General features: G+C 26.2%; 3 protein-coding genes across 6 annotated transcripts; 2 read left to right on the top strand and 1 right to left on the bottom strand.

Moving 5' to 3' along the window:
* Window positions 1-1,777: 1,777 nt before the first annotated feature.
* Window positions 1,778-11,351, top strand: LOC114119775 (ATP-binding cassette sub-family C member 10). 2 transcript variants are annotated; one of them, XM_027981466.2, is made up of 21 exons: window positions 1,778-2,053; window positions 2,148-2,781; window positions 3,093-3,612; window positions 3,886-4,012; window positions 4,096-4,189; window positions 4,252-4,363; window positions 4,434-4,559; window positions 4,628-4,776; window positions 4,844-4,963; window positions 5,037-5,304; window positions 5,383-5,476; window positions 6,231-6,369; window positions 7,585-8,025; window positions 8,185-8,251; window positions 8,467-8,645; window positions 8,722-9,065; window positions 9,151-9,320; window positions 9,514-9,739; window positions 9,795-9,986; window positions 10,092-10,472; window positions 10,558-11,351. In XM_027981466.2, the coding sequence occupies exons 1-21, from the start codon at window positions 2,049-2,051 to the stop codon at window positions 10,664-10,666; spliced, it is 4,497 nt and encodes a 1,498-aa protein (XP_027837267.2). In that variant the 5' UTR covers window positions 1,778-2,048; the 3' UTR covers window positions 10,667-11,351. The 2 variants fall into 2 exon arrangements, with proteins under 2 accessions (XP_027837267.2, XP_050055770.1); XM_050199813.1 differs by lacking the exons at window positions 1,778-2,053; window positions 2,148-2,781; window positions 3,093-3,612 and adding an exon at window positions 3,642-3,824.
* A 1,047-nt stretch (window positions 11,352-12,398) lies between these two features.
* LOC114119795 (probable ATP-dependent RNA helicase DDX43) lies at window positions 12,399-14,718 on the top strand. Its single transcript, XM_027981494.2, has 2 exons — window positions 12,399-13,501; window positions 13,570-14,718. Exons 1-2 carry the CDS (start codon window positions 12,638-12,640, stop codon window positions 14,560-14,562), a joined length of 1,857 nt encoding a protein of 618 aa, XP_027837295.1. The 5' UTR covers window positions 12,399-12,637; the 3' UTR covers window positions 14,563-14,718.
* A 2,601-nt stretch (window positions 14,719-17,319) lies between these two features.
* On the bottom strand, window positions 17,320-20,922 carry LOC114119799 (BTB/POZ domain-containing adapter for CUL3-mediated RhoA degradation protein 3-like). 3 transcript variants are annotated; one of them, XM_050201947.1, is made up of 6 exons: window positions 20,714-20,922; window positions 19,973-20,114; window positions 19,622-19,881; window positions 19,512-19,564; window positions 19,255-19,453; window positions 17,320-18,184 (listed from the first exon to the last, which is right to left on the bottom strand). In XM_050201947.1, the coding sequence occupies exons 1-6, from the start codon at window positions 20,828-20,830 to the stop codon at window positions 17,993-17,995; spliced, it is 963 nt and encodes a 320-aa protein (XP_050057904.1). In that variant the 5' UTR covers window positions 20,831-20,922; the 3' UTR covers window positions 17,320-17,992. The 3 variants fall into 3 exon arrangements, with proteins under 3 accessions (XP_050057904.1, XP_027837298.1, XP_027837297.1); XM_027981497.2 differs by having other exon boundaries at window positions 19,973-20,164; window positions 20,714-20,821; XM_027981496.2 differs by lacking the exon at window positions 20,714-20,922 and adding an exon at window positions 20,374-20,646 and having other exon boundaries at window positions 19,973-20,164.
* Window positions 20,923-21,732: the final 810 nt, after the last annotated feature.

The raw sequence follows: 21,732 nt of genomic DNA, 5'->3' as shown, positions 1-21,732 counted from the left end.
AATAGCGGTCCTGATCTCTCGTGCATGGGCCGGAGTATAGGTATTTATCGATATTTATAGAAAAAAACTAAACAAAAACGAATATTTCAAATGCCTATAAGTAGACTTAAAATAAGCGATATATTATGAAAATTAAACTATGTTACAAAAATTGCCAATCTAAATAACTGGTGAAATTGTCAAGTATCTACGACTTATACTTTTTGAATAATAATAACAAATATTTAAAATCGTTTAAGGATAAATTGTTATCGTTACGCATTTACGTAAAAATTAAAAATTCAAACGCACTTAAAATTTTTCCTATAATAATGCTTAGAGTTTTCTCTATAGCTACTTGGAGGAAAACTTATGAAACACTTAGTGTTGAATTTTATAACCTTAGATATAAACACAGATATAAATTTCAAGTATTTACATTGATTCGTTTTTGAGTTACAACCATGTAAAAAAATCGATTTTTTTTTTAAGACTGTTGGAAAATTTTACTTTTGACTTCTATAATGCACCAAGGATATTCACTTTGCCATCGGAAACCACCCCCGAACTTTGAAATTGAAGCATTATTTCAACGAAGTTATGCTGTATACAAACACAAAAATAAACAAAACGTCCCCTACATCACATTAATAATTAATCAGTAGATAATACATATAATGTATTTATTATTTCTATAATATTTTTATGCAGTATAAATATGCAAGCTATAGGACCTTATGTCTTTAATATGCAGTATAACCATGGTTATAAATTATATGTGGGCATGTAGCTCTCGACCTCTCATCAGTCGTCATAGTCAGATGTGGCTCGCGTCTTATTTATAAAATCTAAATTTACTTACTACTTACTATTGAGTATTGTCATAATTTTTTTTGGTAAATAAGCATTTATTAAATTTATCAAATTATGTAAAATGTATTTATAAACATTTTGGCTTTTGGCATAATTGTATTTGTCCATGTGGCTCGCGAACACGTTCATGTTGGCCACCTCTGTAATAATATAATTATAATCATAGTCTATAGACCTTATACTCAATAAATTATGATTAAAACGACCAAAAAAAGTAAATTCATTTTGTCATGGCAACGACCAAATATAAATACAATAAAAAGCACATGGCTGACTTGAAAGTTGTAAACATTAAGTCGTTATAATTATAGTAACTATCATTGGCGTAAAGAGGGAGTTCAAGTAGTTCAACCACCCCTGAAAATAATTTCTATATACATTTATTATTTATTTATACATTCTATTACCATTTACGACACTGGTAACTATAATTTGTACTAGTTCGTGGTATGAGCCATAGCCTGAGATTAGTATAAAGTCTATGGCCATAGCCCATAAGCGGATAAGGTTGTAAACTATATAGTCATTACGATTACACACCACTTACCTGTCTTAAATAATAAAATACATATTTACTATTTAGGTCTATAAAATATGAGTGTTGGTGTTGGACTTACGGTTACCTGATCACGGTTTAGAATGTACCTGATCGTTATGAATTTAGGATATTTCATAATAGCCACAATAAACCCATACAGACCTTCATAAAATTATAACTAATATAAAATTAAATTAAAATAAATATAAAATTAATATAAGGTCCATAACCACGGTTATAGATAATCACTGAGATAGATAAGATATATCTTATCTATCTCAGTGCCTAAACAACTATATAGTACAAGGTCTATGGTTTTTCGAAAATCTAATCCTTATCATTATTTTTGATAGTGTACCAGGTAAATGTTAATGTTGCGGATTTTAATTTATAATTTTCAATCAATTTATATTTAAAACTGTTGCATCTTGCGTCTATTATGGTTTCGTGTTTCTACTTCGACTTTCGCAGTTTGCATTGTTCTCAATGCTGTGTAAATAGTTAATAGTGAATAATTATTTTGAGTTACATGAAGTTTGCTCTCTAAAAAAAGAATGAACGTATATAGTATTGTACGTAAAAGGTTGCCTGTTAATATGTTAACTATTAAACAAGTATTATACGATTGATGTCTGAATAATATTGGCTGTATTAAATTATGGAGTATGTTTTAAGTTTTGATTAAATAATTCATCTATAATATCTACTATGTGTGTATCAAGTATAAGAAATTAAAACATTTTTAATTTTTTTTTAGTTTAAGTATGAAAGTTACTTGGAACTGGACCGAACTCTGTGGTCCCAATGATTTTGTTCCATTATTTCGCTCAGGGTATGTGTTGAGTATTTGCGCAGAAATGGCAGTAATTCGCCTGCCTATTCTGTTAATATTTATGTTGACATCAACATATTACTGTTGTCATCTATCTGATTGGATAATACGCACCAGACGTGAAACTAATGTTCTTCGTTGCCGTATTATTATTGCTAGTATGCTGTCAATCTTACCAGCATTTCAACTAATTTGGGAAGTATACGAATTCACTGAAAGCCAACTTTATCCAATCGAAAGTTTAGTCCTTGTAATCCAATGTTTTACATGGTTGATACATACATTATACATTGTATGTATCCGTCATCATTTAGGAACGAGTTTAAGAGGTTCAAAAGTTGTAATACTCGCTTGGATTTTATGTTTTTTATCGTCAATAATATCCTTACGCAGCACTTTCATAGTATTTATTGAAAGCACTTATGTAACTATTTTACAAGTTAGATTATGGTTCACATTATTTAATTGGATGCTTCAGGCATTTTATTTAATTACCATGTTTTTCAAGGAAGACGTTGTAAGAATCAGACATGTAGACCGACTTCGTTTTCTTGCCCAGGTAAATCCTTTGTGATCACTTTAATTTTATTAATATATCACTATATTATATGCTTATATTTTAATAATTCCTGATGAATATTTAAATATATTAAAACAAATAAAAATAATATATTGATGGATCTTATTTTTTAAATTTAATTATTTAAAAAATTCAAAGAATAATATTAATTTTTAACTTACAGTTTGGTAATCTAAATTATATACTGATAATCTATTTTTATGAAAATATCTAGTTATATGTATAAAAGTAAACAATTTCATTTGAAAAAAAATTATATATGTATATATTATTAATGTTTATACTTATAGCAATCACTTGAGAGACGTTCTTTAATGACATCATCATATAGTCGTTTTAATGATGAATTCGATCCATATTATTTGGGCATGGCATGTGATAATGAACATTATGGTTTTATGTCTTGGCTCACATTTGGTTGGGTTGGCAGTTTAATAACCAAAGGAGACAAAAAAAGGTTACATCATACAAATGATTTGTTTGATTTACCTGAATGGCTGACCCCAGTATATGTATCAGCTAAAATGGAAGAAGTATTTAGACATCAGCCTTCTGTGACAGCTGCATCACCTATTCATTTGCCTGCTGATCATCAATCTAGAGTACCGAAAATATCATTGTTGCAAGCTCTACACAAATGTTATGGAAAACAATTTTATGGGATTGGATTACTTAAATTATTTGCAGACATTTTTGGATTTGCAGCTCCTATTTTTTTAAGCAAACTGATTACATTTGTATCACATCATGAAGAGCCAATAAGTCATGGATATTTATACATGACAGGGCTTGTTTTAATGTCACTTTTAAGTAAGAACAAACATTAGATTATTTAATTTATATCTGAATCCAATTTTCAATAATTTTTATAGTAAAAAATGTGTTATTCATTTTGAAAAGTGTTTGATAACTGTAATACTAAGCCTCCTTAAACAAGTGCCGTGCAACATACTATGTATTTATAAAAACTTAATATATTTCTTTTAACTTTCTCCTACAAGCTGATATTTACTAATAAAAATGTTAGTGAACTGAATCTCTCTCTAGGATTTTATCTATTATTTCTTATTTTTTATGTTTTAGGTACATTATTTAGTGCACATTTTGAATATCAAATACACATGATAGGAATAAAAATCAGAGGCGCCTTAGTGACAATGATTTATAAAAAGACATTGGAATTAAATACTGTAATGCTAAATAACTTTAGGTAATTGAAATTATGTCAACTTTTTATTATTATTTATTTAATGTATGTATAAATATTACCTACTTTTATTTTTGGTTTTTTAGTATTGGAGAAATAGTTAATTTTATAAGTACTGATACTCATAATTTAGTTAATGCTTGCAATAGTTTCCATTCAATGTGGAGTGTACCTTTTCAAGTAAAATTATGAAATATTAATAAACTTAAACTTGACTTGCTTATTTTATTTTCATGTTTTAGTTGGTTATTGTTTTATATTTACTTTATCAACAATTGGGAATAGCTTTCTTGTCAGGAGTATTTGTGTCCATTCTACTGATTCCTGTAAACAAGGTTATTACTTCAAATATAGGTATGTGTATTTAAGTATAATGCATATTATTATAAACAAAAGCTGATGGTTATTTAATTATTTATTATAGGTAAATTAACTGAAAAATTGATGAAAGAAAAAGATAAACGTGTTAAATTAATGTCTGAAATTATAAAAGGTATTCGAGTAATTAAATTTCATGTTTGGGAACAATATTTTATTGATAAAGTTAGCGGTATGTCATGCTGTATTTTATTATCTTATTATGACATTATGTTGTAGTAAAAAAATTATTATTTTTAGATTACCGAAAACTTGAAGTCATGAACTTGAAAAAAAGGAAATATTTGGACGCTTTATGTGTGTATTTTTGGGCTACAACCCCAGTAACAATATCAATGTTGACTTTTTCAACTTATATATATCTAGGAGGTCAATTAACAGCGTCAAAAGTAAGTATTTATTTTTATACATTCAAGATTATTGTATATCAAAAATGCTATTTTAAAATGTCTTAAGGTATTTACCAGTATGGCTCTACTTCATATGTTAATAACACCATTAAATGCTTTTCCTTGGATATTGAATGGTGTCACTGAAGCTTGGGTGTCTGTTAAAAGAATTCAACGTTTAATTGAAGTAATTAATTAACAATATTTTTACATTTAACATTATTAATTGTATTAATACTTTTTATATATATATTTTTCAGGTAGATGATTTACAATCACAGTCTTATTATAGTTTAATGCCAGTCCAGTATGGAAAAACATTTGATAATGCTGTGTCATTGACAAAGTGTTCATTTAATTGGGGTCTTAGATCATTCCAACTTAAAAACATAAATTTTTCTGTTGCCAAAGGATCTTTTGTTGGTATTGTTGGACCAGTAGGTAGTGGAAAATCTACTCTGTTAGCTGGCATTTTAGCTGAAATTAACAAAGAAGAAGGAATGATTGCATCTTCAAATATGAGAGATGGTAAAGACAAAAGGTTATATTGTATTATGTTTTTGATTTCTTTTATATACTGGAATATATGTTTATACTTTGTTTTAGGATTTGCATTTGTTGCACAGTCACCATGGATTCAAAAAGGAACAATAAAAGATAATATATTATTTGGTCAGAATTTCAGTTTAGAAAAATACAAGTAACTTAACTTTTTATAAGAAGAACCTTGACTGATTTAATATTTTTGCGAATTGTTCTTTAAAATTAGTTAAATTAATAAAAAAACAAAACAAATTGGTTACTGATAGTATGTGGTACACAATTTCAAGTTTAATTTTATTTACACGGATTAAAAGAACCCTATAGCTATATGTGATGATGTGATGTTTATATTTTACACACACATAACACAGTTATAATATTGGAAACAATTTATACATTATTGAATTTATATTTTTAGATTTATAATTTATACAATTAGAAAATAAATTGTACCCAAGCAATTTATTTATTTATTTGAGAATTTAAAACGATGAAAAAAAAACTCGCATTTCTTATCTATTAACTTTATATTATGCAAGTTGACTGTAATATTAACTATAAATAAGTAAAAATCTGTTATTTAATTTTGCTATGGTATACATGTTTAAGACAGAAATGATTATTTGTTTCTTTTTCTGAAGATTAGTTGTGATCTAAAACTTCAGAAAATACTAGCTAAGGGATTGTTAGAATAATAGTGAAACTCTTGAGTTTATTATAAGGAGTGAGTGTTAGTCTGTTATTAGTCTTATATTAGATAAAGAATCGATTTAAAATGAATTAATCTACTGATACTTCATTTTCTATCACAGATAATGAATAAAGCAATATTAATTTCATAACATAAATTCTAATATTATTTTACTGTTTGTGTATTATTCAATAATAAAAATATTTTATTTTATTTTTAGAACAGTTATCAAAAGTTGTGGCTTAGTTAAGGATTTACAAGAATTTCCTAGAGGAGATTTAACTCTTATTGGTGAAGCTGGAGTAACTCTGAGTGGTGGTCAAAAAGCTCGTTTAGCTCTTGCTCGTGCTGTGTATCAGGTAATTTTAATACTTATTATTAGTATACACTATAAATTAAAATAAGCTTTTAATAATCTTTAAAGGTTGTCCTTATAAATTAATTAAATGCATTATTATTGTTAGGAAACCATAAAATGAAAAGTGATGAATGCTGTTCAATTAAATATTTTTATTTTTACCTAGTTTTTAGTCTGCCCCATTTTAAAATATGTATCAGTTATTTTGGACCCTCAATTGTGTATAGATGTTTTAATAATAGAAAGGGTTCAACAAAAATTTTTATCATTTGCTGCTTTTAAACTTAAAATACCCTGTCCTCCATATGATTACGAGGCTGTCCGTAATGCTTTAAATTTGTCTAATGTTACTGATTGTAGATGTAACACATAGAAAATATTTTAGGAAAAGCCTAGGTTAAGGCGAAAAATTGCTTTAAGAAAAATATTAAAAAGAAATAACTAATATTTTTTGATACCGAGGAGGGCAATTTTAATATATTTTGGCCTAGCTTTATACAGTGGTTCCCAACGTTTTTGGTACTACAGACCACTTCTATTTCATACCTTATTTTTTTTTTAAATAAAAATCAATTTTTTTTAGAATTTAGATTATGAATAAATGGAAAACAATGAAATTCTATATAACAGGCTTAAATAATGTTTATAATTAATTTATTTTTTTAAGTAAAATAATTAACAACTTAACGCAAATTACTATTAAAAAAAAAAATGGAAATCTGCTGATATAATCGAATCATAAAGTATAAACAAGATTAGATTTTCGGTTTAAATAATAATATAAATTTCACTGTATAATATAAATTTATAAATAAACTATGTATAATACACGATTGTCAGTGTTTGTGTTATGCTTCAAAGAAAAATGAAATATTTAAAATATTTTTAAATTTTGTAAGTATGGCTTGTGAAACATAGGTTAGGAACCTGTGCTTATACAAATGTTTAGTTTCGTTTATAATAATTGATGAATTTGTTAGTTATTCATTTAATTTCAATATATTATACTTTGAAGTGTATTTTTATAATATAATAATATTTGAGTATACCAATTCTTATAGTTCTTTATTTTTGTAAATATTGTTAAAGATAGATTTTTTCATTTGAATGAATTTCCTCCTTACACTAACAGTTTTAAATATATTTTAAATCATTTTTTAAATTAATTATTACTTCTAAAGTTATTATAATATATTGTACAAATTTTTTTTTTCAGAATAAATTTATGTATTTAATGGATGACATTTTTGCTTCAGTAGATATTAATGTGGCTCAACATCTATATACACATTGTATTAATGGCTTACTTAAAGATAAAACACGTATTATTTGTACCCATAATAGTCAATTTTTACTCTCAGCTGATTGGGTATTAATAATGAATAACGGTACAATTGTAAATCAAGGTCGGCCTTTTGAAGTACTAAATGATTATGATGTGAAAGCTATGGATGTCAAGTTTGATGAAGCAAATAGTAACTCTTACTTAACTATGGATGATTGGACACCAGTTAAAGAATCAGATGTTATAAATGATTTGAATGACAGAGAAGACCAAGAAGAAGGAGTGATTAATTTGTCTATTTATAAACAATATTGGAAATCAGTTGGAAATTTAATTGTATATTTGTTATTTGTTGCTATAGTTATTATGCAGGTACGTACAAATTGTATGCATGTCATAATTTGAATTATACAATACCTATTACATTTTTATTTTACTTTAAATATACTTTATTCAACAGAGTTATTGCATAATAGGTGTTACATCTTATAATTTATATTATCTCTAAATCCTTTATTTTATATTTTCTAGGGTACACGGAATATATCAGATTTATGGTTATCTCATTGGGTAAATGAAATCAAAAATAAACATGATGGTCAGTAAAAATGTACAATTTAATGTTTAAAATTATTTTCTTAATTTTTGATTGTTTATAAAGAGCTTATATTTTAACATAAAAATTATTATATAAGAAATTTAATTCTTTATTTATTAAGTAATTTTTTAGAAATTCCATGATAACATATTTCAGTGAGCGTCTTAATGATTGAATCAAACAAATGAAAATTTTTTTCTTTTACTTTGTTTCAGATAATGATATTGAAGATTTTAATGATTTAAAAGATGAAAACAATAAATATTTATATACTTATACATTAATTGGTATGATAAACTCTGTCGCTACATTTTTTAGAGCCTTTATATTTGCGTATGGTGGAATTAAAGCTTGTAAAAAAATTCACGACTGTTTATTAACATCTATTATGAGCGTGTGTATTTTTACTATTGAATCTATATATTTTTATTTTATATATATTAATAATACATTTTTTTATTTTTATTTAGGTAAAAGCTACGTTTTTTGATATAAATCCTCTTGGCAGAATATTAAATAGATTTTCATCAGATACAAATACTATTGATGATTCATTACCATTTATTTTAAATATTTTTCTAGCCCAATTTTTTCACGTAATTGGTACTCTATGTTCCATTATATATGGTATACCTTGGGCTTTAATTATTGCTGTGATACTAACTCCTGTATATTATAAATTGCAAATACGATACAGAAATTCATCTCGTGAACTCAGACGTATATCAGCTGTAGCACTATCACCGCTTTATAACCATGTACATGAATCATTACAGGGGTTATCAACAATACGCGCTTTTAGAGCTGTATCCAGGTTAATATTGATCATAATAAAATAGTCTACTACTGTAAAATTTAAATCACTTGCTTAATTTTTATTTGATAATTTAAATGTTTAGATTTGAACGTGAAAACGAAGACAGACTTGAAAACCATCTTAAAGCGGAATTCTCTTCACAATTAGCATCTTTATGGTTTAATTTCAGATTAAAAATCATTGGACTAACTATGTTATTTTTTATTAGTTTCATTTCCGTATTTATTCACCAATGGAATCTCACCAATGCAGGTTTGTACTCATAACATATATATTTTATGGCTTGTTTAAATGGGACTATTTATCTAAATCAACAATATAACAATTAAATAATATGTTAAAAAATAAAATAAAATTTTAAGTACTAATAATTATAGCTTATGCAAAATTATTATTCGTTTGATATTATTATTATCATATTATAACTTGAAATTTATATTAATAGGATATCTTGGTTTGTCATTGACCTATGCATTAACATTGACAAATATGCTTGGAGGATTAGTGAATGCCATTGCAGAAACAGAATGTGATATGATTAGTTTAGAACGTGTTCTAGGTTATGTTGAGAATATAGAGAACGAGACTGATGTTGAAGACTCTGTTTCGCCTCCATTTGCATGGCCAACAAATGGAATTATACAATTTTCTAATGTTTTTCTAAAATATAGGTAAACTATTAAAATTTAAAATACCATAAAATATTATATATATTTTAATTTTTAGACATGATGGTCCTATGTCTTTAAATGGAGTTTCGTTTGAAACTACTTCTTCGGAAAAAATTGGTGTAATTGGTCGAACAGGAGCTGGAAAAAGTTCATTATTAGCAGCTTTGTATAAAATGTGTGATATCAGCAGTGGTGCTATTTTTATAGATGCCGTAAATCTTTCTAAAATTTCTTCACGGCAAATAAGGTATACCTACTTAAATATTTAATACTAATATTTAGATTAATTTAAACTTAATATTATAATATCTTAAAATATGAAGTAATACAATGCGCTCTGCTTATTTTTTAGAAATCGTTTATGTATAATACCTCAAGATCCGTTTTTGTTTGATGGTACTATACGTGAAAACATTGATCCATTTAAAGAGTATATGGATTCAAATATATGGTCTGCATTGCAACGCTGTCATTTAGCAGCAACTGTTAAACGTATAGGTGGTTTAGGATGTTATATAGGAGAAAATACCAGCTTATCTGTTGGTGAAAAACAATTGTTGTGCTTAGTCAGAGCAATACTTAAGAATTCCAAAGTAGTATGTGTAGATGAAGCTACTGCAAATGTAGATGAAATGACTGATCGCAAAATACAAGAGACAATAAGAACTGCATTCAAGCACAGTACTGTTATTACTATTGCTCATAGAATTCGAACTGTGATGGATAGTGATCGGTATGTCTATTATTTATAAAATTAAATTTTAATTAATTAATTAAAAACTATTCTATAATTTTTACTTATTATATTTTTTTTGTAGAATATTAGTGATGGACAATGGGAAAGTAGTAGAATTTGAGTCTCCAAATGTTTTATTAGAAAATAAAAATTCTTATTTTTATAATTTGGTCCAACAAGAGTTCAAATAAAAACTTGTGATCTCAGTTTCACAATTTCAATGGTGCAAGTTGAAATAAATTTAAGTTTTTTTATTATATTCTTGACTATATTTTATAAAATTAATTATTTACTCTGTATATTTGTTATGATTTATATTATATAACATATTACTATTCATTTAATAAGAATAATTAGATACTAAGACAACAATATTAGTGAACTTTTGAATGTATTTAATATTTTTATTCTGGGCACGCTGTATTAATATATTAAAAATGATATCATTATGATTATATTATATTTATTATATTTGTTTATTGACTAATCAACTATTATTTGACAAAATTAAATGTATCAAATTGTTATTGTAGATAAATGTTATATGTTACCTATAGGTTTAAAAATTATTATTGTTACAAAAATACATCAATTTTTAAATAATATGAATATTATTTTATTTTTTTTAAATTTTTATCTTAACTAAATGTCCAAATTGTATACCAAAAAATAATGAATAAATTGTAAAACTATTAATATATTTTATTTTTTTATTTTTTTTTATTTTTTTTAGACTTAAACAACACTGGTTTTTAGCCTAAATGTAGGTTTTTATAGTTTTATATATTATATAATATTATTAGTAATAAGTTTATACAGAGGTTCCCATACTATGGATCGTGTTATATTTTTATGTAATAGATTTTTTTAGATGAAGTTTTTTATAATTCCGTTTCATTGATATTATTGTGGGTTGAAAATGTTTCCAAAATGAGTCATAGGAGTTTAGAACCTATGAGTCAATAAATTAACCAATCAACAGTTTAATAACTATAAACCTATTATCATGGATGTATTATTCTTAGTATATAGTTAAATAATTTAAAAACTACTCAAAATTTAACTAGAGTTCATCAAAATTATCATAAAAATTATCTGCTCAATAATTTACTGTTTAAAAGAGGTGTGGTTATCATTTGAATTAGAAAGTTTATATGTACAAGATAATCCTTAAGTAATACATCTTATGAATTTGAAAATATAGTCTAAATATTCTTAAAAATTCCATGAATCAGATTTTGAATAATCACATTATTGAAGAAGAAAAAGAAAATAAGCATCGATACATAACTGTGAATATTAATTATTATTGCTACTAATGTATAATTTTTTTTTAAGGAAAAATTTAAAATGTATTATTTGTAAAAATGCGAGGCAAAATATTTCCATGACTGTAAGAAAGCGTTTAAATTTATACACTTGTTCAATGATATCTAATAACATAATATATATAATATACATTAACTTATTCGATATCTAAATATCTTGCACACAAAATTCAAAATCAAGCTACATGATGATGAAAAGTATATGAATAATTTATGAAAAGTGTGATTGCGAACGAATTAAGAATTTTTTTTTTTTAAGTTTATAGACTAATAAGTAATAGTATTTTATGTGATTTGTAATAAATAAATATATTAAATAGCCGAGTAAGTAAAATTTTGTATTAACCAGCACGGTTTACTCTAAAGAATCCAATGAGTATCAGTAACTGACGATACGTCAATACTAAACTTGAACTCTATAGTGGTTTTTACTGTTTTCAGAAATTTGAAATTGAATAACTTGAATTGCGCCATAATCAAAGGTTCCTGATATTCACAAATGGGTTGTTAGCACTGTCCACGACACATGTGCACCCAAACTGCAATCACCATGCCGGCTCGCCGGTATTTCTATCTCTATTCTCTATACAATAAATGCGTTATAAAATATAAAAGCAACGCATTACGCAGCCGCCAACGCTATCATGCTCGAAGTATCAAGTGAATTAAATAGTCGTTCCTTTTGTTAATTGTTTTATTTTTATATTTTATCGTACATTTCATAACCGTTGTTAGTCTGTTGATTATTGATTGCATTCGTTACGTTTAAGTTTATGTTTATAGTTGAACTAAATATATTTCACCACGTGCTTTTTCCTGTAAATCTTTTTCAAAATGGATCAAGAGGAAAACTGGGATTCACCTTCTGATACACTATATCAACCCCAACAACAATACAGGAAACCGTTAACCGCTAATCCAAACGATTTGCTTATGGATATAGATTCCAAGTTTGCTGGCAAGATTATCGGCAAAGGTGGCGTTGTAATTAAAGGCTTGAAGAAGGAAAGTGGAGCGTTTATCACGGTCTTGGACAGCGATACCTACGGGTTGAAAGTTGTGAAGATTTCTGGAAATCAAAATGCCAAAGAACATGCTCAAAGGCTTATCAACGATATTATCGACGCGAACGACCCTGAAAAAATAGTACTAAAGTTGAAAGAAGAATCGGACATGAAACTGAGTGAACCAGTTCAATCTACTTTTAATTGGGATGAGTTGATGAAAGAAGAAGCAGAAAACCTTAAAAAAAGATTAGCAGCTTTGCCACCAATTATTAAGGATTTCTACAAAGAACATCCTGAAGTGACGATGATGACTGATCAAGAAGTTGAAGATTTCAGATTGACTAAAAACAACATAATGATAAAATATATTGATGAAAATAATTTAAAGCCAATTCCTAAACCAGTATTGAAATTTTCACACGCATTTGCTGATTATCCAGAAATAATGAATGAAATACAAAAACAAAACTTTGAAATCCCGTCCCCTGTGCAGTGTCAGGCATGGCCTGTCATCATGAGCGGTCACGATTTGATAGCTATTGCACAAACTGGGACAGGTAAGACGTTGGCTTTTTTGCTTCCTGCTTTTATTCATATCGATTTTCAACCAACTCCTCGTAGTGAACGAAAAGGACCATCTATACTAGTTTTGGCTCCAACTAGGGAATTAGTGTTACAAATTGAAAGCGAAGTATGTATAAATTTTATATGTCTGTGTAAGTTTGATTTTAAAATTTATTATTGTCTTGTCTTATTTAGGTTAAAAAGTATAGTTACAAAGGCATTAAAGCTATGAGTATTTATGGGGGAGCAAGTTCTGGAAAGCAAAAAGAATGTCTACGAAATGGAGTGGAAATTGTCATAGCTACTCCTGGTCGACTTAATGATTTTGTTGGTAGTGGTGCTATTGACTTATCAGATGTGACCTTTTTGATACTTGATGAAGCTGATCGAATGTTGGATTTGGGTTTTGAACCTCAAATACGTGTTTCATTATTAAGGGTAAGACCAGATAGACAAACCGTAATGACAAGTGCAACCTGGCCACCCGGAGTTAAACGTCTTGCTAAAAGCTATACAACCAACCCTATTCAAGTCATGGTTGGATCATTAGACTTGACAACAGTAAATACTGTAAAACAAGATATTCTTATAATGGAAGAAGAAGAAAAAGAAACTTGGTTAGACGATTTTCTGAGAAAATGTAGCAAAGACGATAAGATAATAATATTTGTTAATCGAAAAGTAACTGTGGATCAGCTTTCATCAGATTTGTGTATGAAAGGATTCATAGTTGAATCTATTCATGGTGGTCGTGAACAAAGTGATCGTGAAATGGCTTTGGATTGCTTACGGAATGGTGAAGTTAATATTTTAATAGCTACAGATGTAGCTTCTCGTGGTATTGATATTAATGATATTACAGTGGTAATAAATTATGATTTTACCAAGGATATTGAAGAGTATGTGCATAGAGTAGGGCGAACAGGACGAGCTGGCAAAACTGGTTTGGCTATTACCTTAATGACTAGAAGAGACTGGAGCAAAGCTAAAGAGTTGGTCGAAGTTATGGAAAAATCTGGACAAGATGTACCTCAAGAGTTACAAGATATGGCAACAAGGTTTGAAGCCAAAAAAGATCGGGAGAGAGCAGAAGGAGGTGACAGGCCATTTAGAGGTGGCAGAGGAGGCGGAAGAGGATATTCAAGAGGAGATGGAGGATTTTCAGGAAGTAGAAGAAATAATTACTAAGTTTTTCAATATTCCTTATTTTTATTATTAAAATGTTTAATTGTTTAAGTTCTATTTATATATTATTTATATTTAATATTTAGAATTACCAACATTATTTATATTATATCTTATGATTCTTTAAAAAGTGATTAAACAAGCTTGTTTAATAATTTATATCTGATTAGAATTATTAATGTACTGTGTTATAGTCTTAAAAAAGAAAGCCAAGTAGAAAAATATTTTCAACATCTTGGTTTTAGTATCTTGGAGTTAAAAACATTAACAATTTATCCAAATAGGAAAGAAAAAAAGATATTTTATCTTGTCATTTCAATGCAATTCCTAAAATAAATCATGAGGCATTTTATGTAAACTTTAAATTAGAAACAATAAAAAGGTAAAAATATTGAAAATAGTTTTTAGCGACAAATTCATATAAAATAATTTGATAATATATATTTTATTTTTTTCCAATAAGAGCATATAGAACAATAAAACTTATTGTCATTACTTTAATTATTATTTGTCTTAATTGACTTCATTTTAATACTAAAAAAAATTGTGATATATTTTACTAAAAGTGAGTAATATAATATAATAAACTTAAATGAATAATGTTTAAATATGTGATAACAATATTTTAAAATGTGAAATTTATATACTTTCATATTTATTTTTTGATATATTGTGATACATTTTATCAGATTGATAATTTATAAGTTTATGTGATCTAATATGACATTGTGTGATAATTATATTTTAATATATAAAATTACTTCATTATAATGCTATTACAATATTGCTATTCTTAATTTCTTATTATCTTTATTTGAAGATATTCAAAAATTGTTATAAATTTGTTATTTATCGAGTTTTATTTCATGCATTAATTTATGTTTTAATGTTTTAAAAATGTACTGTTATTATTTTTTAAATATGTAACAATTTTGCAATATATGTTATGTATCATATTTATTGTAAAGTTACAGTTCAATAATACAATGTGTCTATTTGTTTAAAATATTGTGTAGTTTAGATTCAATACTGAATTATATGTATTCCTTGTAAATTAATTAAACCTAAAAATTAAGGTATGGTTAAATTTTGACTTTCCAGTATGATCATTATTTCTGGTAAAATTAAAATATTTCGGCCGGATGAAATTGTATTGAAATGATTTTATTGGGAAACATAGGACGAGGTACTGAAACACATATTTTAATTGAAAAATCTAATTTATGACACTTATAGTATGCATGTGCAATATATATTTCTAGTATTAGATTTGAATTTATTGAATTTTTTAATACAATCCATATAGGCGCCACCCAAATATCAAATTTAAATATTTTTCAATCATTCTAATCTATAAAGTCTAATAATAAAAGCTCCATGGTATGTTAGCAACCATACCTTACACAACGGTTAACAACTTTTAACATAAACATTCTATTAACTCTTGCCTGTATCTTCTAGAAAACTTCCACGTACACATATCACCTGAACTCATTAATTTCCAATTTGTATTCTATCACTATTCTTGACAATTTAATTTTTTCATTTATTGAGAAATTTTTTTATTATTATTATTATTATATTTGAATGCAAAACCCTTTAATTCCTATAGAACAACTATGATTTGATTTTTATAATTAATTTTTGGGCATCAAATTGTAAATAGAAATAATAAAAATAATAATGCTAAATATGCATACCATACTTGCATATTCACTATCCACTTCCTCTTGGCGCTCAGAAACTTAAAAAAAATAGGCTAAAAGTTATATTATAAAATAACATAGTTTTGAACTACTGTTCTTTTTAAATTATTATGGTTGTTAGTTACTAAATGGGTTTTACTTATGTTACTATTAGTTATCACGCAAATATTGTTTCAACTCAACTCAAAACTAATATTTTCTAATCATATGTAAGTATAAATAGGTATTTAAATGTAATACTCATGAACAATCAAACTTAATAATTCATTTATGTAATCAACTTGTAAAACTTGAATAAGTCATTTAATGTATTTTCATTAAAAAAAGTATATATTTTAAAATCTAAAACAAAGTTAAAATAAAAATTATTTTTCTATTGATTTATACTATTGTTAAATATAATTTTTTTCTTACAAATTTGTATGATTACTCATGAGTTCATAAAGACAGATTAAATCATAAAAAAAATTGAGCCTTGGGTACTATTGACTTGATCTTACTAGTTACCAGATACAGCCGGAATGATGATTATTAAAATTTGATAGTTTCCCCTAGCTAATCGAAACCTAAATTATTAAAGTTGTTTTTCCCTATATCGGCTATACAGTGGCGTATTTACAGGGGGGGTCCAGGGATACTGGACCCCCTCACACAGAAAAAAAACAGATTCATATTCCTGCAGTACAATTAAGTAATACTTATAGAAATTAGTATTCTGTGTATTCGGACGATGGTTTCCAAATTACGGCTAAATATAATGAATGATAAAGGTAATAGGTGTATAGTTTACAGTACATAGTTTATATAAATTATTTAATGATGAATAAGCTGTGGACCCTTCAAAATTTTTTTGAAAATATGCCACTGCAGTTATATCTATTAGTATTTATATATTGCACAAATGTATAGAATGTAAATAGAAAGTTTATTGCTGCTAATCAAAGAACTTACTTTATTTACAAAGTTACTTTGCTTACTAATATGTTACTAACATATTTTTTTTTATAAATATAATTAGTATTATCCTATAAATGTATATTATTATGTATTCATATTATACACATTTTACAACAAACATTATTTATTTATTTATTTAATTTTAACATATACAATTATTTATAAAACAAAAACAATATAATTATTTTAATAACTCAAAATAAACTAATCTTATGAAACTGTATTATGATATATTACAATATTCAAATTTGTAAAATTACATTGATAAAAAATATTAATATACAAATATATAAATTAGCTAGTCAGTAGAGTACTTAATATTATAGAAGACAAAAATATTTCAGTTAAAATTTTGTAGTAATTTAATACTAAAAATTAATTTTTCTTTTTTGGTGGGTGAGGAGGGATTATGGCCTCAACTACTGCAAGAGAAGAACTGTTTGAACACGTTGGTGTATGAGTGGAAAAAATAAATTAATAAAATAGATAACTAAGATCTATGAATATAAAATACAATATAAACATTTGTCGAGAATAAATTATTAAAATTGTTAATCCCATGTTAATCCTCTCAATTATTCAAATGAATATAACCATTTGATCCAGTAGTCCTTTTGGATCTAACTTCCATAGTAGTAATAACAAATAGAATTTCAAAAGAAGCAAAGTTTAAGGGTAAGAAAATATAACGAAAGTATATTAATTAGTAATTACTAATTAAAATTAACTGTTACTCAAAACTTTTTTTTCAAAAAACTAATTATGGAATACTAAACCAATCTTTTTCTAAGCACTATACGAGTTCGTTCATCTTCATCATCACTTCCATAAGCTGATGACACACCTGATACAGCACCACGCCAAGAAGTAGCTTGCATAAGTTCTTGGTCTGGTTCAGTGCGATTCTCATAAAGCATTAGATTAAGGCATTCTTCATAGATTCTTGCTTCTGGAAAATCAACCTAAATAAAATAATTTAACTTAAGATTATTATTGTTTTATCTTCACAGTTTTCCTTATCAGGTAATAAATAATATTTAGGCTAGTTTACCTAGTATAATACAATAAGTTCCACTTAATATGATCATTGCTTTATAGAATCAACTGTTAGTTGGAATCAAAAATTAAAATCCCAAACCAAATCTTATGTTACTAATGTTAATTAACCTTTTATTAGAATCACCAAGTACTGGATAATTGAATGACTTTTATGGACATTCTTATTGTTTTTATAATATTTCAAACTGATTGATTTATAAAATTAATTTTGATTAAAAAAACAAAAACAATATTATTTAAAAAAAAAACATATGGAGAAAAAATAATATACAGATTATCAAGATGCGAAAGATACTTAAAAGAGTTTTGTCTAATTATGCATCTAATGATGTATAAAATGTAAACAAAACTGGTCTGTATCATTGAGCTCTACTAGATTTTACTTTTGATTTTAAAGGGAGCATGGTCAATGGATAAAAACAAATAAACAAATGCAGACTTACAATTCTATTGGCTTGCAACATAAAAGGGTACAGATAAAAAAAACATCTTTTAATTATAGGTAAAATTAAAAATCCACTAATTCAAATCCTTGGATGACTAATTTTTATCAATTTTTGCAAAAATAGGATAGAGAAATAATAAAACCAAAACGTTTATATCTACTTCTTGATAACTGTATGGCACATCTAAAATTAATTTTACAAAACATTGATTAGACATGTTTACTGCTTAATACTAGGTCACTTGTATAGCACTATAGCTTGATCATAAAATCATAAAAACAATGAAAACTTATAATCAAAAAGTAATGCAAAATTGTATTATTTAATTATTTTTAAGCATATGTATTAATATAGAATTATATAAAAAAAAAAATGTTTTATGGAATTAAACCACTTTATAAAATCAAAATAACCTAAACCAGTTTAATCACCAATCACTAATCGCATTAAGCGGAACTTACTATATTATTAAATAAAAACAAATATATTTCAATATCAAGTATAACATTTAAAATAAACCTTAATACCTTTGTATGTTTTTTATCTGTAGCATACACAATAGATGTGCAACAAACTTCAGCGACTTTGGTTGCCAATCCAAAATAACTCCAACAACATATTTCACTTGAACCAGTAACATCTTTAATAAATAAAAATCTTGAACCAAAACGCAATGAAAGTTTATCAAACAATTCAACATTTTTTAATAAATTATCATCAGAAGCACTGAAAATAAAAGTTAATTGAAAAATGTATCACACAGAAAATTTTTATATTTTATTACCTTGTATATGAATACTTGTTGTTGTGTCTATTTATTAGAAGTTTAACAGTCGGCTAAAATAAAAGACAAATAAATTTTAAAATATAATTTCAAAGGAGATATTTATTTACCTTTGTACTCATTGTAATGAGTTGACATAAGTCTGCATTAGAAGATGTAAGAGGTATACGACATTGAGGTTCAATTTTACATTGTCTAGACCGTAAAGCTTGTTGACAAGATTCAACAAGCGGTGATATTAAATAGAATTTGGCTTCAGCTAATAACTCAGCAATTTCATGTGTCTTATCTGGAAGAGCTACATGTTCATCACGTAAAAAGTTCAACACAGAATTAAAGTGCTTTCCACAACGATCAATTAGGACCCAACCTGAACATTTTTATAATACAAGAAAATATTATTAATACATGATTTATTAAATATTCTAGGTACCTATATAATACTACCTTATGAGGCATACCTTCAGTATCAGTAAGTACTTTCATCCGTCCACTAAACATAGCTTTAAGCATTGTATCATGCTTGGTCAATGTGCCTATTGTTGTGTAAAATAATGAACCACCTATATTTAATTTTGCATACTTTGGTTGACTTTCTTGAGACTGCATTTTTATTAAAATGGTAAGATTCAGAAGAATCTAAATAGTTTTTTCTATGAACAGTGTTAAGTATTAAACTATTAAATAATATACTATATACCCATAATATGTAATTGTTTTTTTATATAAATTAATTGGATATTTAAGAAATGTTATTAAAATTAATATTTTGTTATAGAAACAAAATTATGTACCCCTTCTTTTTAGTATAAATTTAAAAAAATGGATGTACTTTATAAATAATAATGCAATGAATACTTACATCAGGATGGGTTCAAATACACAATCTTACGATTAAACTGTAATAATTTATATTTAATATATTCTAAAACGATGTAGTAAAGTAGTATAAATAATAAGTTTTAAAGAAAAATAATTCATGAATTTAGAAAAAATAAACTAGGTATATAAAACGTTAGAAAGATTAGAAAAAATTTTAAAAAACTTTATTTTTGAGTTTAGTTAACCTTTTATTAAATTATTAATATTAATATTTTATTAATTTATTAATTTTTGTTAATATTTTATATTATTATTGTTTATCTTTTATATCTATCTTAAGAACCTTAAATCTATTCTGTATTTACTATCAAGATTATTACTTGTCTTGAATTTAGCTGCCAGTAATTTATTGGATGGTTGGAGGTTGCTTGGTTGTGCGCATTGTTATCAACAATATTGTTATCACTTAAAAAAAATTCTGCTTTTTTATTTACCATATAAATAAATAATATACTATAGTATTAATATATGAACCATTTTTTCAAGAATGTTAATAATGTAGATTAATAATTTGCTTCAGCAATGTCTAATAAGTATGGTCCGGATTTATATGCACAAAAAATCCTTAAAATATGCTTCTAAAAATTCTGTAATATGCTTCAAAATAAATGCATTTATTATGAAATATTCACTGAAAAGCGAATCAAATATATTTTATTTAAAATTATAAATAAGCACTAATAAACATTATTATGTGTCTGGATTTTTTATTTTACAAATTAGAAATTGTTAAGTTTAAACTAAGTTAAGTAACTTTTTTCAAATTTAACGTTTAACTTAAATATTTAAGCCATGGCCCATGGGTCTGGAACAGGAACCTTTGGCAACCTTTTTTGACGGAAGAGCCAAAAGTTATAATTTACAAAATTTTTCAGATTTTAAAGAACAACTAAAAATGTTCGTAATTTTTAGATTCTGAGCGCCGAGCGGAACGAGGAATGTATCGGTTTTACAATGATGTTGATTTCTTTTTTATTCTGTAAACACTTTTTCTCCTCCTAAATTTGCTTAAAAGTACAAGTGTAGCATATTTTCTGAAAGGTAATGTTCTTGAGCTGGTACTTTAAAGAAGTCATTTTTCGATTTTCGAAATGATACTCGAAATAAAAGCGATTAAAGTTGAAAAAATGTACATCTACACGATTATGTGGTGTAAAATAATTACGGCTTTGTTTATCACCATAGAAACGAATAAAATTAAATAAAAAAGATCCCCCTCGTTCGCTCAGAATCGTTTTTTATCGAATGCAATCATATTCCAATAAAATTACACTATCCTGTCCGAGGCACAGAATAGATGAAATTTCATCTATTCTGTGTCCGAGGACCGATGGACAAA

This window comes from Aphis gossypii, chromosome 2, assembly GCF_020184175.1.
Source record: "Aphis gossypii isolate Hap1 chromosome 2, ASM2018417v2, whole genome shotgun sequence".
NCBI lineage: Eukaryota > Metazoa > Arthropoda > Insecta > Hemiptera > Aphididae > Aphis > Aphis gossypii.
The sequence above is the reverse complement of the archived record's forward strand: the minus strand, read 5'-3'. Positions and strand labels throughout refer to the sequence as shown.